Consider the following 16,164-nt stretch of genomic DNA (forward strand, 5'->3'; position numbering starts at 1 on the left):
TAAATGTATTATTATTTACTACCTTGGTGAGTTTATTATTATTACCTTGGTATCTCACCACTTCCATGATCTTTGCCTGTATGGACTCTATAATTGGAGGCGACTGTCAAGAATCTGTACTTATTCCAAGGCCACAGTCTGGACCCAAGTTGCTTTTAACTGAAGAGGTCTCCGTTTTGTTGTGATGAATCTCTCAATTCACAGTGTCCCCCTTCCCATCCCAAACCACCCTCCACCCCCGATAAAATGAGATTTTTACCAACTTTTAAAATAGTCTATAGAGTTCCTATGCCTGTTTTCATTGAACCGCTTTCCCCCCGCAACTTGTATCTTGTAAAACCTAAATCTTGGAATAAAAAAAAAAAAAAAAAGGCAGCAGCAGCTACTGATCATGTGGACAAAGGAAATCTTAATTTTACGCAAAACTACAATCACGTATGAGAATTGCGTAAGTGTATCGTCTACACTTCGGTGAAGTCATCCGACGTCGTTTCCTTTGCTTCTTTTTTGGAGGTTACCAAATCATTTCCCAAAATTTAACGACTAAAGCAATGATGAAATCAGTTTTGCACCGTGTCACAACTTGGCCCGTTGCCGTTTACTTCTCGTTACTGTTAGATTCAATTAGGCCTTGTACTTTCATTATCTGGGAGGACTGAACTCAACCCCCGCCTTCACGTGCAGACTATTTTCTCCGGAAAAAAGTCAAAACATCACTCAAAGGATCAAAGAGCTCAGCAACACAGGCAGGGGAAAGCGGAGTCGATGCGGCCGAGCGAAGGGACCCCTCAGACCTTCCTCATCGCCGCTCTTCGGATTTTAAGGAGAGGCTTAGGAGGACCTGGAGGGACAAGAAGGATGCAAGCAAAAGGTTCGACCCCCAGTCCCAGTCGGAGACAAAGGTGAGTAACTGCGGGAGGGGGATGGGGAGACCGGCAGAGGAAGGCTTCTCGGCCCCCAGCCGGGTGGCGTGACTTCAGGAGGACTCAGAAAACGAGCCAGGACAGGGCAGGACAGGAAGGTGTCAGCCAGGCGGACGAACCCGCTAATCGCAGGAGGGGCGAGGCTGGGAATTCCCCCTCCCGCCCCCGCCACACTCCCGCCGCTCTCCGTTCCGCGGTGCCGGGAAATGAAATCAGCGCACGGACGCGGGTCCCAGACCGGGACTGCCCGGAAGCATCCGCTTTCCCGGAGCTGGCGTCCTGGAGAAAGAGCGCGTGCCTCACGTCCTTTCCACCCAGCCCCGCCCCCCGCGCGCTGCGCACGCGCGGCCGCGCCCCGCCCCTCGCGTCCCCTCCGGGGTAATGGGGCGGGGGCGGGGGCGGGGGCGGGGAGCCGAGGTGAGGAGTCGGTCGGAGTCCCTGGGCTGAGAGCTCCAGAGCTACCGGCGCCACCACCCCCCGCCGCGTCACTGCTCCCGGGCCCGCCCTTCTGTGGCCCCTCCTCCCCACTCCTCTTCTCCCTCCTCTCCCCCGCCCCTCCGACCGAGCGGTGACTTAAGCAACGGAGCGCGGTGAAGCTCATTTTTCTCCTTGCTCGCCGCCGCGCCGGACACCTCGCGGCGCGTGGCCCTCACACTCCCGCCCGAGATGAATGCTGCGGCAGACGCCGAGTTCAACATCCTCCTGGCCACCGACTCCTACAAGGTAGAGGTTCGGGGCGGGGGCAGGTGAAGGAGGAGAGGGCGCGTCCGGGACAAGCGCGGGGCTGTGGGGCTGGGGGCGCCGCTCTGGGGTCGTGGCGCGGCACGATCCCGAGGGAAGGAGCGGCCGGGCGGCGGCGGCGGCGGCGGGCTGAGGCAGGTGAAGCTGGCGCCGCAGTGGGGAGGAGGTGGATGGAGGAGGGATGGAGGGATGGACGGCAGGAGGCGGGGCTTTGGGGTGCGTGGTGTGGGGGGGCGCGGCGAGGGGCTGAGGCGGGCCGGAGCCGGCGCCGCCCGCCCGCCGCAGGCGCGGGACGCGGGACGCGGGACGCGGGGCTCGGGGCTCGGGGCTCGGGCTCCGGGCTCCCGGCTCCCGGCTCCCGGCTCGCGGCTGGAGAGGCCGTGGTGGGGTCGGGGCCAGGGAGGCTTGGGCGTCCCCGGCCGAGCGCACGCCTTCCCCGGGAGCGCGGCCTTTTGGCCTTGGGCCGGGTCGGGCAGGGCCAGCCTGGCGAAAGGTCGCCGGAGGAGCGGGTCAGTTAGGTAACGGCCCCTGGGGCTCGGCCGTGCAGAAAAGGAATGGGGTTTGAGAAGTGGGTTTTCTCCTAAAAGCTGAATCGAGTGCGCTCCCCCCTTGCTGGGCAGGTACGTCCCTTCCCGAGAAAGGGGTGGGCGAGGACCTAGTAGGGTGCCGCAGCAGCCAGCCACGTTCTTCTGCCTGTGGCCGGGGTATGGAGGACACTTATCTGCCCTCGGTAGACGTGCTGGATTCCCCCGGCCCACTCCACTGGGCTCCGTTTCAAACTCCTTGGCTCCTGGTGATCACTCATACTCCTTATCCCTTGTTGTAGAGGCCGATAGGCTGCCCTTATTCCATTAGGGCCACTACAGGATTTCTGTGAAAAGGAAAGTGAAAACACGAGTTAAATGAATTGTAGTTTTAACCCTGGAGAACTCACAGAGAAATGACACATTTGTGTTAACAAGCTTATGGACACTTGAGGGTATTGCTGCCGCATTAGTTTTGTTTGAAACTCACACAAATTAGTAAAGGAAAGAATGATGAGGGGAAAATCTGGCAAATGTTCTTTCCCCTAGGTTCCAAATTACATGAAGTAAACTGAACTATACGTTGCTAAGCTTTGTTGGCCAGCACACTTAAAAGATGAAATGTCAGGCCAGACACCCTACTTGAACAAAATAAATTTTAGTATTTACTTAACATGGTGGTTTGGAATATGAAGGAAAGCATGATGCTCTCATATTGTTGGTTTTTGTTGATAACTTTTGCTTTTTGTTTCTTTCCTTAAATATTTCCTTAAAAATTTTGGAGAATCCCATTTTACTTACTTTCTGTTTTGTTCATTTCTTCCCAATCGCCTTAAGATTCTACTTAAGATAATTTAGATGGGTACTTTTTAAAAGTAGAGCCAAGTTTCTTTAACAAGTAGTCTTTTAAATGGAATTTTAAAGTGGAGATCTACAGCATTGCAAGGAGATCAAAGTATTATCAAGTATGGTTTACATGGCCTTAAAACTTTCTCTTGTCTTTTTCCTAGTGTTTTGAGTATCTTCAGTAGTGATTTCAGAATGGTCTCATTCATAGTTTTTTCTTAACTAAATTTCTTCCGCCAATTTTTTTCCTAATTAAATCTTTAAAATGATTTCCAAGTTTTCTTAATGTAGCAATTAATGATTTGGTTGGAAATGGGATATGCAAACAAGTTGATTAGTCTTTTAAAAACAAAAGGAGTACAGATTCCTTTATTTTGTACTTCCTCTAGCAATTATACATAACAAATGTAAAATTGCCTTAACATCAGTTTTCTGGGATGCTTTTAATTAGAAGAGTGAATTACCTTAAAGTTTTCTAATCTAGCAGGGCATACGTAATGCACTGTTAGAATTTGCATCTATTTCATAAAGTGTATTCCTGCCCATTTTCAAATCAGACCAATATATTTTATGTTCCTCATGTGAAACCTTTTTATTTTCTTATATGTGGTTTTAAGTTTTTGGTTTAATTCTAGCTAGGTAACATACAGTGTAGATGTGTTGAGGGTGTACAATATAGTGATTCAACACTTCCGTATCATCACCCAGTCCTAATCAGGACAAGTGCACTTCTTTATCCCCGTCACATTTAACCCATCCCCTCACCCACCTCCTCTCTGGTAACCCTGTTCTCCATAATTAAGAGCCCATTTCTTGGTTTGTCTCTCTCTCTCTCTTTTTCCCCCCCTTTGCTCGTTTTGTTTTGTTTCTTAAATTCCACATATGAGTGAAATCATACAGTATTTGTCTTTCTTCAACTGATGTGTTTTGCTTAGCATGATACTCTCTAGCTCCATCCATGTCCTAGCAAATGGCAAGATTTCCTTCTTTTTTGTGGCTCAGTAATCCATTGTGTGTGTGTGTGTGTGTGTGTATACATACCACCCCTCTTTTTTCATCAATCAAGGGCGCTTGGGCTGCTTCCATATCTTGGCTATTGTAAATAATGCTCTATAAACATAGGGATGCATGTATCCCTTTGTATTAGTGTTTTGTATTTTGGGGGTAGTATCCACTAGTAAAAATTACTGGATTGTAGGGTAGTTGTATGTTTAACATTTTGAGGAATCTCCATACTGTTTTCCAGATTGGCTGCACCAGTTTGCATTCCCACCAACAGTGCAAGAGGGTTCCTTTTCCTCCACATCCTCGCCTACACCTGTTGTTTCTTGTGTGGTTGATTTTAGCCATTTTGACAGGTGTGAGGTGATATCTCATTATAGTTTTGATTTGCGTTTCCCTGATGGTAAGTGATGTTGAGGATCTTTTCATGTGTCTTTTGGCCATCTGTATGTCTTCGTTGGAGAACTGTCTGTTCATGTCTTCCATCCATTTTTGAAATTGGATGATTTGTTTTGTGGGTGTTGAGTTGTATAAGTTCTTTATATAATTTGGATATTGACCCTTTGTAGGACATGTCATTTGCAAATGACATTCCCCCATTCAGTAGGCTGTCTTTTAGTTTTGTTGATTGTTTGCCGTCCAGAAGCTTTTTGAGATGTAGTCCCAATAGTTTATTTTTACTTTTGTTTCCCTTGCCTCAGGAAACATACCTAGCAAGAAGTTGCTTTGGTTGATGTCAAGAAGTTACTGCCCATGTTCTTTTCTAGGATTTTTATGGTTGTAGGTCTCACGTTTAGGTCGTTATAGTCCATTTTGAATTTATTTTTTTGTATGATACAAGAAAGTGGTCTAGTTTGATTCTTTGCGTGTAGCTATCCAGTTTTCCCAACACCATTTGTTAAAAAGACTTTTTCCCACTGGATATTTCTTTCTGTTTTGTGGAAGATTAATTGACCATGTAGTTACGGGTTTATTTCTAGGCTTTCTTTTCTGTTCCATTGATCTGTGTATCTACCTTTTGCTAGTACAATACTGTTTTGATTACTACAGCTTTGTAATATATCTTGAACTCCAGAATTGTGATATCTCCAGATTTGCTTTTCCGTTTCAAGATTGCTTTGGCTACTCAGGGTCTTTTGTGGTTCCATACAAATTTTGGGATTGATTGTTCTGCTTCTATGAAAAATACTGTTGGGATTTTTATTGAGATTGCATTAAATGTGTGAATTGCATTGAGTAGTATAGACATTTTAACAATATTTGTTCTTCCAATCCATGAGCATGGAATGTCTTTCCCTTTCTTTGTGTCCTTTTCAGTTTCTTTCATCACTGTTTATAGTTCTTAGAGTATAGGTCTTTCACGTCTTTGGTTAGATTTATGCCTAGGTATCTTATTATTTTGGGTGCAAATGTAAATGGGATTGTTTTACTTTCTCCTGCTGCTACTTCAGTATTGGTGTATAGAAATGCAAGATTTCCGTACATTGATTTTGTATCCTGCAACTTCACTGAATTCGTTTATCAGTTATAGTAGTTTTTTGGTGGAGCCTTTGGGTTTTCTAAATATGGTATCATTTATTTGCAAATAGTGAATGTTTGACTTCTTTACCAATTTGGATGCCTTTTTCTGGTCTGACTGCTGTGGTGTGGATTTCCAGTAATATGCTGAATAAAAGTAGTGAGAGTGGATATCCTTGTCTTGTTCCAGACCTTAGGGGAAAAGCTCTCAGTTTTCCGCATTGAGGATGATGTTCGCTGTGCGTTTTTCAGATATGGCTTGTATTATGTTGAGTTATGTTCCCCCTAAACCTGCTTTGTGGAGGGTTTTTATCATACATTGTCAAAATGCTTTTTCTGGGGGCGCCTGGGTGGCTCAGTGGGTTAAGCCTCTGCCTTCGGTTGGAGTCATGATCCCAAGGTCCTGGGATCGAGCCCCTCATCAGGCTCTCTGCTCGGCAGGGGGCCGGCTTCCTCCCTCTCTCTCTGCCTGCCTCTCTGCCTACCTGTGATCTCTGTCTATCAAATAAATAAATAAAATCTTTTTAAAAAAAATGCTTTTTCTGTATCTGTTGAAATGACCATATGGTTCTAACCCTTTCTCTTATTGATGTGATGTATGACGTTGATTGATTTGCAAATATTCAACCACCCTTGCAACCGAGGAATAATACCCACTTGATTGTGGTGAATAATTTTTTTAATGTATTGTTGGATTCGGTTTGCTGGTATTTTGTTGAGGATTTTTGTATCTGTGTTCAACAGAGATATTGGCCTGTAGTTCTCTTTTTTAGTGGTGTGTTTATCTGGTTTTGGTATCAGGGTAATGCTGGACTCCTAGAATGAATCTGGAAGTTTTCCTTACTTTTTTACTTTGGGATAGTTTGAGAAGAATAATATTAACTCTTCTTTAAATACTTGGTAGAATTTTCCTGTAAACCCATCTGGTCCTGGACTTTTGATTTTTTAGGAGGTTTTTTTTTTTTTTTTTTAAATTACTGACTCATTTCTTTGCTAATAATCACTCTTTTCTAATTTTCTATTTCATCCTGTTTCAGTTTTGTAGTTTATATATTTCTAGAAATTTAGCCATTTCTTCTAGGTTGTAACCAGTTTGCTGGCATATAGTTTTTCATGATATTCTCTTATATGTGTTTGTATTTCTGTGGTATCAGTTGTTATTTCTTCTCTCTCATTTGTGATTTTATTTATTTGAGTCCTTTCTTTTTTTTTCTTGAGTCTTGGCAGTTCATCAGTTTTGTTGAGTTCTTCAAAGAATCAGCTCTTGGTTTCATTGCCCTATTTCATTATTTTTTTAATTTCTGCATCATTTATTTCTGCTGTAATCTGTATTATTTCCTTCCTTCTAATGTTTTTAGATTTTGTTTGTTGTTGTTTTCCTAGCTCCTTTAGGTGTAAGATTAGGATGTTTATTTGAGATTTTCCTTGCTTTTTGAGATAATCTTATACTGCTACAAACTTGCCTCTTAGAATTGTTTTTGTTGCATCCCAAAGGTTTGCGACCATTGTGTTCTCATTTTGTTTCCATGTACTTTTTAATTTATTTTTTGATTTCCTGATTGATCCATCATTGTTGAGTAGCATGTTATTTAACGTCCATGTATTTGTCATCTTGCCAGATTTTTTCTTATGGTTGACTTCCAGTTTCATAGTGTTGCGGTCAGAAAAGATGGCATGGTATGACTTCGATCTTCTTGAATTTGTTGAGGCTTGTTTTGTGGCCTAATATGTATTCTATTCTGGAGAATGTTCTTTGTGTGGTTGAAAAGAATATGTATTCTGCTGTCTTAGCATGAAATGTTGTGAATTTATCTGTTAAACCCATCTGTTCATTCAAAGCGTTGTTTCCTTACTGCTTTTCTGTTTAGATGGTCAGTACATTGATGTATGTAGGATGTTAAAGTCCCTATTATTATTGTATTATTTTCCATTAGTTCCTTTATATCTGTTATTAACTATTATGTATTTGGTATTCCTCTGTTGGGTGCATAAATATTTACACTTATTGTATCTTCTGGTTGGATTGTCCCCTTTATTATTATATAGTGGCTTTCTTTGTCTCTTGTTATAGTCTTTGTTTTAAAGTCTAATTCGTCCAATAAAAGTATTGCTACTCTGGCTTTCTTTTGACCTCCATTTGCATGATAGATGTTTCTCCATCCCCTCACTTTCAATTTGCAAGTGTCTTTAGGTCTAAAAGGAGTCTCTTATAGGCAGGATGTAGATGGATCTAGCTCTTTTTTTTTTTAATCCCTTCTGTCAGGTCATGCCTTTTGATTGGAGTGTTTAGTCCATTTACATTCAAAGTAATTATTGATAGATACATTTTATTTATTTGGGGGGGGCGGTTGTTTCTGATGACTTTCTCTGATCTGTTCTTGTCTTTCTCCCTTATGGTCTGCTGGTTTTCTTTAGTGATATATTTGAATTTCTTTGTCTTTATTATTGGCGTATTAGCAGTTTTATGTTTGTGCTTACCATTAGGTTTGCATGTAATCTCTTTGTCATTTAGCGGTCTATATTAAGTTGATGGCCACTTAACTTTATTTTCTATGTTTATGCTGTCACTTTTGGTCTCTGTGTTCCACTCAGAGATTCCCCTTTAATATTTCTTGCAGGGCTGGTTTAGTGATCATGAGCTCATTTAGTCTTTGTCTGGGAAACTCTTTTGATCTCTCCTTCTATTTTGAATGATAGCCTTGCTGGATAGTTTTCTTGGCTGCAGATGTTTCCCATTCAGGCACTTTGAATATATCATGCTCTTCTGGCTTAGAAAATTGCTGTTGAATTTTCTGCTGATAGCCTTATGGGGTTTCCTTTGTATGTGACTATATTTTGTCCTGCTGCTTTTAAAACAGTTTATCACTATATTTTGCCAATTTAATTACTGTATGTCTTGCTGTGGATCTGCTTTTATTGAGTTTTTTTGGGGTGGGGGGGGTTGCTCCATGTCTCCTGGATCGGTATGTCTATTTTCTTCCCCAGTTTGAGGGAAATTTTCAGCTATTATTTCTTCAAATAAAATTTTTCCCCTTTCGCTGTCTCCTTCTGGGACTCCCAGAATATGAATGTTAATACATTTGATGGAGTCACTGAGTTCCTTATGTCCATTCTTGTTTTGCATAATTATTTTTTCTCTCTTTTGTTCTTGATTACTTTCCATTACTCTGTCTTCTAGGTCATTAATTTGTTCCTCTGCTTCTTCCAGCATGCTTTTCATTCCATTAAGCATGTTTCTTATTTTGTTTATTGAGCCCTTTATTTCTGCTATGTTATTCCTTATTTCTGTGTTAATGGTCTCACTGATGCTTTCCACTCTTTTCTCAAGTCCAGTGAGTGTTTTAATGATCACTACTTTAAATTCTGTATCTGGCATGTTACATATATCTGTTTCACTTAGATCTCTGCCCATGGCCTTGTCTTGTTCTTTCATTTGGGCCAAGTTTGTCTGTCTTCTCATTTTTTTGTCTTAGTCTCTGTGCCTGCTTCTGTGTATTATTAGGAAAATCAGCTACATCTCCTGATATTGAGGGAAATTAAGAAGAGGTCCTGTAGTGTCATGCCATGTAGTGTCCCCTGTTCCCCAGGGCCTGACACTTCTGGGAGTGTCTCCAGTGTGTGCTACATGTGCTCAACTGTTATACCTGGCCACTTTATCCTTCAGGCCAGTCATCTGCAGAGGCTGTCTTTGCTTGTTTCAGGCAATGTTTGGTCCCTGGCTGAATGCAGCACGTTTTAAGTAGGTGTGCTCTGTTCTGCTTGTGGAATGAGGCCTGTCGCCACCGCCACTGGAATTGAAACCCTGCAAGTCTCCCATCTCTGGAGGCACTGTATGAGCAGGGGTTTGGGCTGGTCTGGATGAGGGGGCCCACAGTGCTAGGACTGAGGCAAACGTGACTGGGAGGGACAGTTCCACTCAAGCATGGTGCAGGGGGTGTTGGTGTAAGGAAGTTAGGTAGGGAATGTGGATACTGCCCTGGTTCCCATAGGTGGTCCTGTGTTTGTGCTGGGGGCTGGGAGAGGGAAATGGCTCCTGCCAGTTCCTTTGTTCCTAGAGGGATCTCACTCTGCCCCTCTGGGACATGCTCCAAGATGAGCAGATAACCTCTCCACTGTCTGCTCCAGGCTCTCTTCAGAGCACTGTTTCCACGCTGTGTTCATGGGCTATTTGACTTGCCTTCTTTCTGAGAGCAGTGCAGTGTCCTCTGGGCTCTAATAACCAAGCCTGCTGACCTTTAAAACTCAGGGCTTTAAGCCCTGCTAGTTGAAAGAACTCACGAAATTTGGCTCCTCTTGCTTTCCAAGCCAGTTGCTATGGGGATTCATATTTTGGCGTGCTCCCCTGTGTGTTAGTCCGTCTCTAGCTCTTCTCTTGCCCTTTCCTCTTCTACTGCCTCAACCATGATCGGTTTCTTCCAAACCTTATCTCCGTACTCCCTACCTTCTTTGATGTGGCATGTTCTCTGCTTTTAATTGTAGAGTTTGTTCTGCCAGTTTTCAGGTCAATTTCTCGGGTATTTAGGGTGATTAGATAGTTATCTAGTTGTGGGATGAGGCAAGTCTTGTGTCCTCCTACTCTGCCACCATCTTCCAAGTTTGTCTAATATGAGACATTTTAAGATTTTCATCTTGGGGTGCCTGGGTGGCTCAGTCCGTTAAGCATCTGCCTTTGGCTCTGATCTCATGGTCCTGGGGTTGAGCTTCGTGTTGGGCTTCCCTGCCCAGTGGGGACCACTTCTCCGTCTCCCTTTACCCCTCCCCACCCCAGCTTGTGCACCTGCATTTGTGCACACACTCTCTCTCAAATAAATAAATAAAATCATTTTAAAAAATTCTTTTAAAAAGGTTTTTTATCTTAGTAAGATTTTTCATTTTTCCTCCCCAAAAATCCCTCAAGAGGATTCAGTCAGGTTCATATGTTCTATTTCCATTTTTACCTTTTTATCTTCTTAGATGAAGAAGAGACAGAAATTATAATCCTGAGGTTAGAAACAATGAAGTTTTTATTTGGCAATTCCATGAGACTATTACATATTCTTATCAGTACTTACAAACTACTGGGCAGTTAATGTAAGTAGGGAACCTAGTAGTTTTAGATGTGTTGATGGAAGAGAAAATATTGTTGATTTCTTCTTGTAAAACTAAAGAAAGAATAGTTTGTTGTCTAAAGTCTACAGAAAGTAGGGTAATGGTAGTAGGTAGTACTGGTAGTAATGGTAGTAGGGTAATGTCCAAGCACATGACAACATGGTTATATTGTTTTTTACTTGTATATTTTTATACAAGTTTTTACTTGTATATTTTATATTTTATTTTTATATTTCATATTTTACTTGTATATTGTTTTTTACTTGTCATATTGTTTTTACTTGTATCCTCTCTGGGGGGTTCAAGACAATTCGGACCAAAGGAGGAAGGTGGAAAATATATATTCATTTCTGTAATCTCATACTATCTTAAATACATAATAAGGAACTGAGAAACAGGTTAATGTAGTTGTTTCTTCCATTTTCATCCTGGGCTCTTGTTTAATCATCTTCAAAATGGCATAAAGTGAAAGTATCTGCTGGGTTGTATTCATGTTGTGTATTGGGCTGCTTTAGCCATTGCAGTACTTAAAAAGCATTTGGAACTTTTTGTAAAGGAAACCAGTCAGATTTTTGTTTGGGTGCCCCCCCGCCACCCCCCGCCAATCGCCTGTCTCTGGGGTAGCCATTGATTAGTTTACAAATAACTGACTCATTAAAAAGTGTATTTCTATTCCTTGTTCCGTTCTCTTGCTTCTATGTAAATAATGTTAGTAACAAACTATAGGAGAGTATAGTTTATTTCTGAACATTTTACCTATTAGCAGATTAAAATGGAAGATGTTGACAATTGAGTTGAAATATTATATAGTGTACAGTAGTAATTTCTAAGCAATTTACACATCACCCATTGTTATGAATTGTGCTGTCCAGTGTGGGTTGTTTCTCAAAAGGTTATTTCTAAACTGGTTATCTGGAACTTTCATTAATTTATTTAATAAACATTGGAGATCTCCAAGGTATTGTAAAAGACAAGATGTCTCTTAAAATCCAGGGTAGGTGAAAGTTGGTTTTAGAGAAGTTAAAGAAGATTGTATAATTTATGTATGGTGATTTGGCACCCAAGGTAGCTCTTTTTGTTTTAGAGATTTTGCTGCCTCATTAATAGCAGATTAACAAACTTTAAAGGTTTGGGCTTTTTGGAAAAAGAGTTGGGGACAGGTCTTACTGGCAAGTTAGTCCTGGCTGGAACTTTAGCTGCCCAGTGTCTGAGCTGTTCCTGTTTTTCATCGTTGCTGCTTTTGCATTGCTTCTGACCAGACACTCACAGTGACTCTCATAGCAGCCTGAGCATTGTGAGAAATGGAGTACTGTTGTCGTTTGTATGTCAGAGATTATGTGTACATTCGTACAAGGCAATTTTCCAGTGAGTTTTATATTATAAATTATAGGAGAAGCTCAGGCAACAGAAATAAAATCCTATATGTAAATCACGAGTACACTTGATAGGAAAATTAACTTAGGGCAGTAGTAATTATATAATATTTTGCAAAACAAAGATACCAGAACCAGGTGTCCTCTTTGTCAGTTGACTACATCTTTTTCAAAGGTGTGGCAAAAAAAAAAGTACAAACTATCAGGAACTCTGTGCTAGGAGGTTTATGGGAAGGGGCAGTATGATTTTAGCTGATTTGGAAGACCCCAAAATATAATCCAAAAATCCTGCTTTTGACATTATTATTGCTTCAAAAGTCAAATAGCAAAAAATTATTTTCTGTGGCAATAGAAGTATTTCTAAGGCTTGAGATATCTTAAATAATGTTGAAAAAATAAAGAATCAGTTAATTTTTTTGCTATTTCTAGCACATTAGCATTGACAAGGCAGAAAGTCTTAGCCATTGTAAGGCAGAATGGATCCTTTTCTGAGTGCCCTAATATAGATAATATAACTTATTTGTGTCATTATATATATTTTCCCATGTGCTCTTATATACACATGGTTAAAATGTTGGCTTATGATCATTTCTTAGCTGTTAAAATTGTAACTGATAAAGTAGATTAGTAGTGGCTGCCTTTGGTGTCTTGTGATCCCATTGTGAGAGGAAAGCTCTTGAAAAAATACCAGATCAACTTTATGAGAAATCTGGAGAAGCTCAGAAAAAACTTAAGAGTTTGCTCTTACAGAAAGATTCTATGCAACTTAAATATTTCTTATATTTCTCTTCATTTTTTCATTATTATTATTATTATCTTTAGTGGGGGTAGGGAGAAGAGGAAAAGGGAGAGAGAGACTCTTGAGCAGGCTCCTTGCCCAGCACCAAGCCCGACACAGGGCCCAATCTCGCAACCCTGAGGTTATGGCCTGAGCTGAAATCAAGAGTCAGATGCTTAACTGACTGAGCCACCCGGGCACCCCTCATATTTCTCTTTAAATGTCATACTTGGGACAAGGATATTTAGCCTAGGGATTGATTACAATCTTTAGCTTTTCATGAAGTAAATCAATCACATGACTATGAAATTAACTTCTATTTAAAGAGCTACTTTTTCCTGTGTGCCTGTATTCTTTACCACATATGTATTTGTATACTGCTAGTGCTCTGTTAGCTGTAGGAAAATCTTGCTAGTTTAGGAAACATTTTTAGAGGTAAGGTTTGCTGAAGATATTATGAGAAGTTAGTTATTTTCATCTTATAAATAATGCTAAATTTATTGTAGAACCATTTTCTCTATTGATAGAAGTCAAGTAGTGCTTAAAAAAACAAACCCAATATGACGTAATAGCTCCCCTTTTGTAGTTCAATTTTGAAAACTATGAAACTTTGTTAGTATTACTTGATATATTTAAAACTGAGCTCTTGATTTCCCAGTCCATTCCTTGCATAGCCTTCCCCATCTCAGTAAATGACACCCATCATTCACCCAGTTGCTCAAGCCAGAAATGTAGGAAACATAAATTCCTCCCCCTTTTTATCTCCCAAATATAACCTATTAGCCTAATTCTCCTTTACCTCCAAATGAGCCACTTCTATCACCTAAGCTAGTCTTTAGCCTCTTATCTGATGGTCCTGCTTCCTCTTTGGTCACCCTGTAATCCATTCTTGACCTCACTGTCAAGTCGATCCTTATAAAATATGAATCAGATTGTATTCATTCCCGCTTAAAACATTCTAATGGCTGCCCACTATACTTGATGTAATACTTAAGCTCCTTGCTGTAGCATACAAGCCTTACGCAATCTTGTCCCTTCATTTCTCTGGGACCTTACCATGTACTCCCTCCTCCTCCTCCCTACTCTCCATGTACCAACCACACATGTTGTGTTCTGTCCCTTAAGTCAGTGTATTTCCTATCTTGTAGTTCAGGTCCTGTCACCATCTCAGAGAAGCCTTCCTGGCCCCGTCTTTACAGCAGTCTATCAGCCCCTCATTTTCTTTTAATTTTTCAAACCTACATCTAGATCTGAAGTTATTTTTGTTGATTTATATGTTTTTCTCTGACCTTCTAGCCCTTACTAGCCCTTTGAGAATTAAAAACCACCTTAGTCCATTTTATTTCCCCATCCATCCTCAGTACCTGAAACAATGCCTGATACATAGTGGATACACAGTATATACTTGTGAATAAACTATTTACAAAATAGCAATTTAATGATTTGATTTTCTGCTGTATAATCTCATTTTCTAGTGAAGGTTCCAAGTGGTTCCGAGAGAGCGGTTTAGCAGAAAGTAAAATGAAGAAAGTAAAATGCTAGTAAACCTGGCAAAACTTGGGACCATTACAAATCTTCTGTTGGCTATATTCTTAGAATAATATTTACTAAGAAGCTCTGTTTAAACATTTTTTCCCCATTAAAACAATGGCATAAGCTAATATAAATAGATCCAAACATACTGTTTGGCTCTTTACATATATTGGGTGTTCGTTGGTAGGCGGTGAATTGCCTGAGAATTAGCTTCTAAAGCTAAATTCTAGAACAGTTCTTGAAAGTTCTCCAAAGAAGGTTTTAGAAGTCACACTTAGTTTCTGATGAAGCAGCCTAGACAGTTCTATGTTTTTAATGACATTTGTTTTCAGAGGAAGCATTCCAAATATTTATGCAGAGGTTTAAGTACATAGTTAAAGAACATGGCAGTAGTAAAGCTTTGAAATTCTAAACATACCCACTTATTGTCCAAAACTAGAACTGTATTTGCATGATCAAAAAGTTTTAGTATACTTTTAGGCCAAAATGGGGTTAAATAGTTTAGGAACATTTTCATTCAGCTTTTGACTGGTGATGAAAATAATTTATTTGCCTTCTAATACTTTTAAATCTGGTGTAGAAAAAGTAAATTTATAAAATGCACCTTTCAGTATCTGAACTGCAAAAAGGTCAAACTACTGAGAGTCACAACTATGAATCTGACTTCTGTGAGCTTGCATAATGTGATCCAGATCTTTGGATTTTACTTCATTGGAGTTGACTTTTCTTCTACCTCACTGCTTATTCCCACTAAAGGAGTTGGAGTCACTTACATTGTAAACTGGACATTTTCATGTTTATGTACATTTGGGGTATGTTTTTAGGTGGTGTTACCTTTTTCCAATCAGTTTCTTAAGTAGTTGAAATAGTAGTGATTTAAATATTTGCGTTTTGGTGAATTGGTTCATAGATTTAACTGCTCTGGGTTTTGTTTTAGTTATTTCACTGAGCTACTACTTCAGCTTCCAGTAGTATCAATCTCTAGGTTCTGACATAAAAAACAAAAACAAAACCCAAGCCAAACCCTGGTCTCTATCTCTTAAGTTTAAGATTCTTCATGTGGGTTGCCTTCAAGCAGCATAAGGGCGCTGTTTTCATAGAGTTCCAAGTTGCTTCTTTTGGAGAAGAAACATTTATTAAACATTTGTGATTTTTTTTTTTGCTTCTATATAGAGTATATTTATTTTAGAATTTTTTATGCTAACCTACAAATATTTTTTAGGTTAAAGCCGTTTTACTCTTAAGATTATGCATCCAAACAAGGAAAGCATTGGTTTCCCTAAACTTAGGATCAGAGCTAAACAGGAAGAATGGTTTATGTTCTTCAGTGTCATCCATGGAACTTGTTCTGCAACGATCATTACACTATTACCTGCTTGACTGCCCTGTACCTTAACCTTTAAGGCATTTTCACTCCTACTGTTTCAACAGAGCACATACACATTATACTTCCAGTTTCTTTCTATTGGTAAAATGTTTTAACCACATTAAAATATAAGAAAATTCAAATTATAATGAACTCACTCTTTTCTTAAAACAAAGACATATTAACTTTCAATAGTAACTCCAATCCAAATTCATGGAAAAGAAATAATACTTCATGTTTTTCAACTCCTAAGGATTCGATGTTACATTGGACAGGGATTTATTTCCCAATTCAGAGGAAGTTTGAGAAAAAGTAATATTTTATAAACAGGACTTATTTATTTATTTATTTAGTTCATTGGTTGGTTAGTTAGTTATTTGCTGCTGTTGTACTTTCATCCAGGTTTTCATAGTGTTACTATGAAGACTGGAAGGAGTCATTCTCACTGCCTCACTATACAAAGTGGAGTCAT

General features: G+C 40.3%; 1 protein-coding gene across 1 annotated transcript in view; it reads left to right on the plus strand.

Moving 5' to 3' along the window:
- The first annotated feature begins 1,482 nt into the window (after nt 1–1,482).
- NAMPT (nicotinamide phosphoribosyltransferase) overlaps nt 1,483–16,164 on the plus strand; it is a 37,496-nt gene continuing 22,814 nt past the window's right edge. The window contains exon 1 of the mRNA XM_080817919.1: nt 1,483–1,646. Within this exon, the coding sequence (XP_080674045.1) occupies nt 1,590–1,646 (57 nt within the window). The 5' untranslated portion in view covers nt 1,483–1,589. The remainder of the gene's footprint in view (nt 1,647–16,164) is intronic.

The sequence above is a fragment of the Martes martes genome (assembly GCF_963455335.1).
Source record: "Martes martes genome assembly, chromosome: 11".
NCBI classification, from domain to species: Eukaryota; Metazoa; Chordata; class Mammalia; order Carnivora; family Mustelidae; genus Martes; species Martes martes.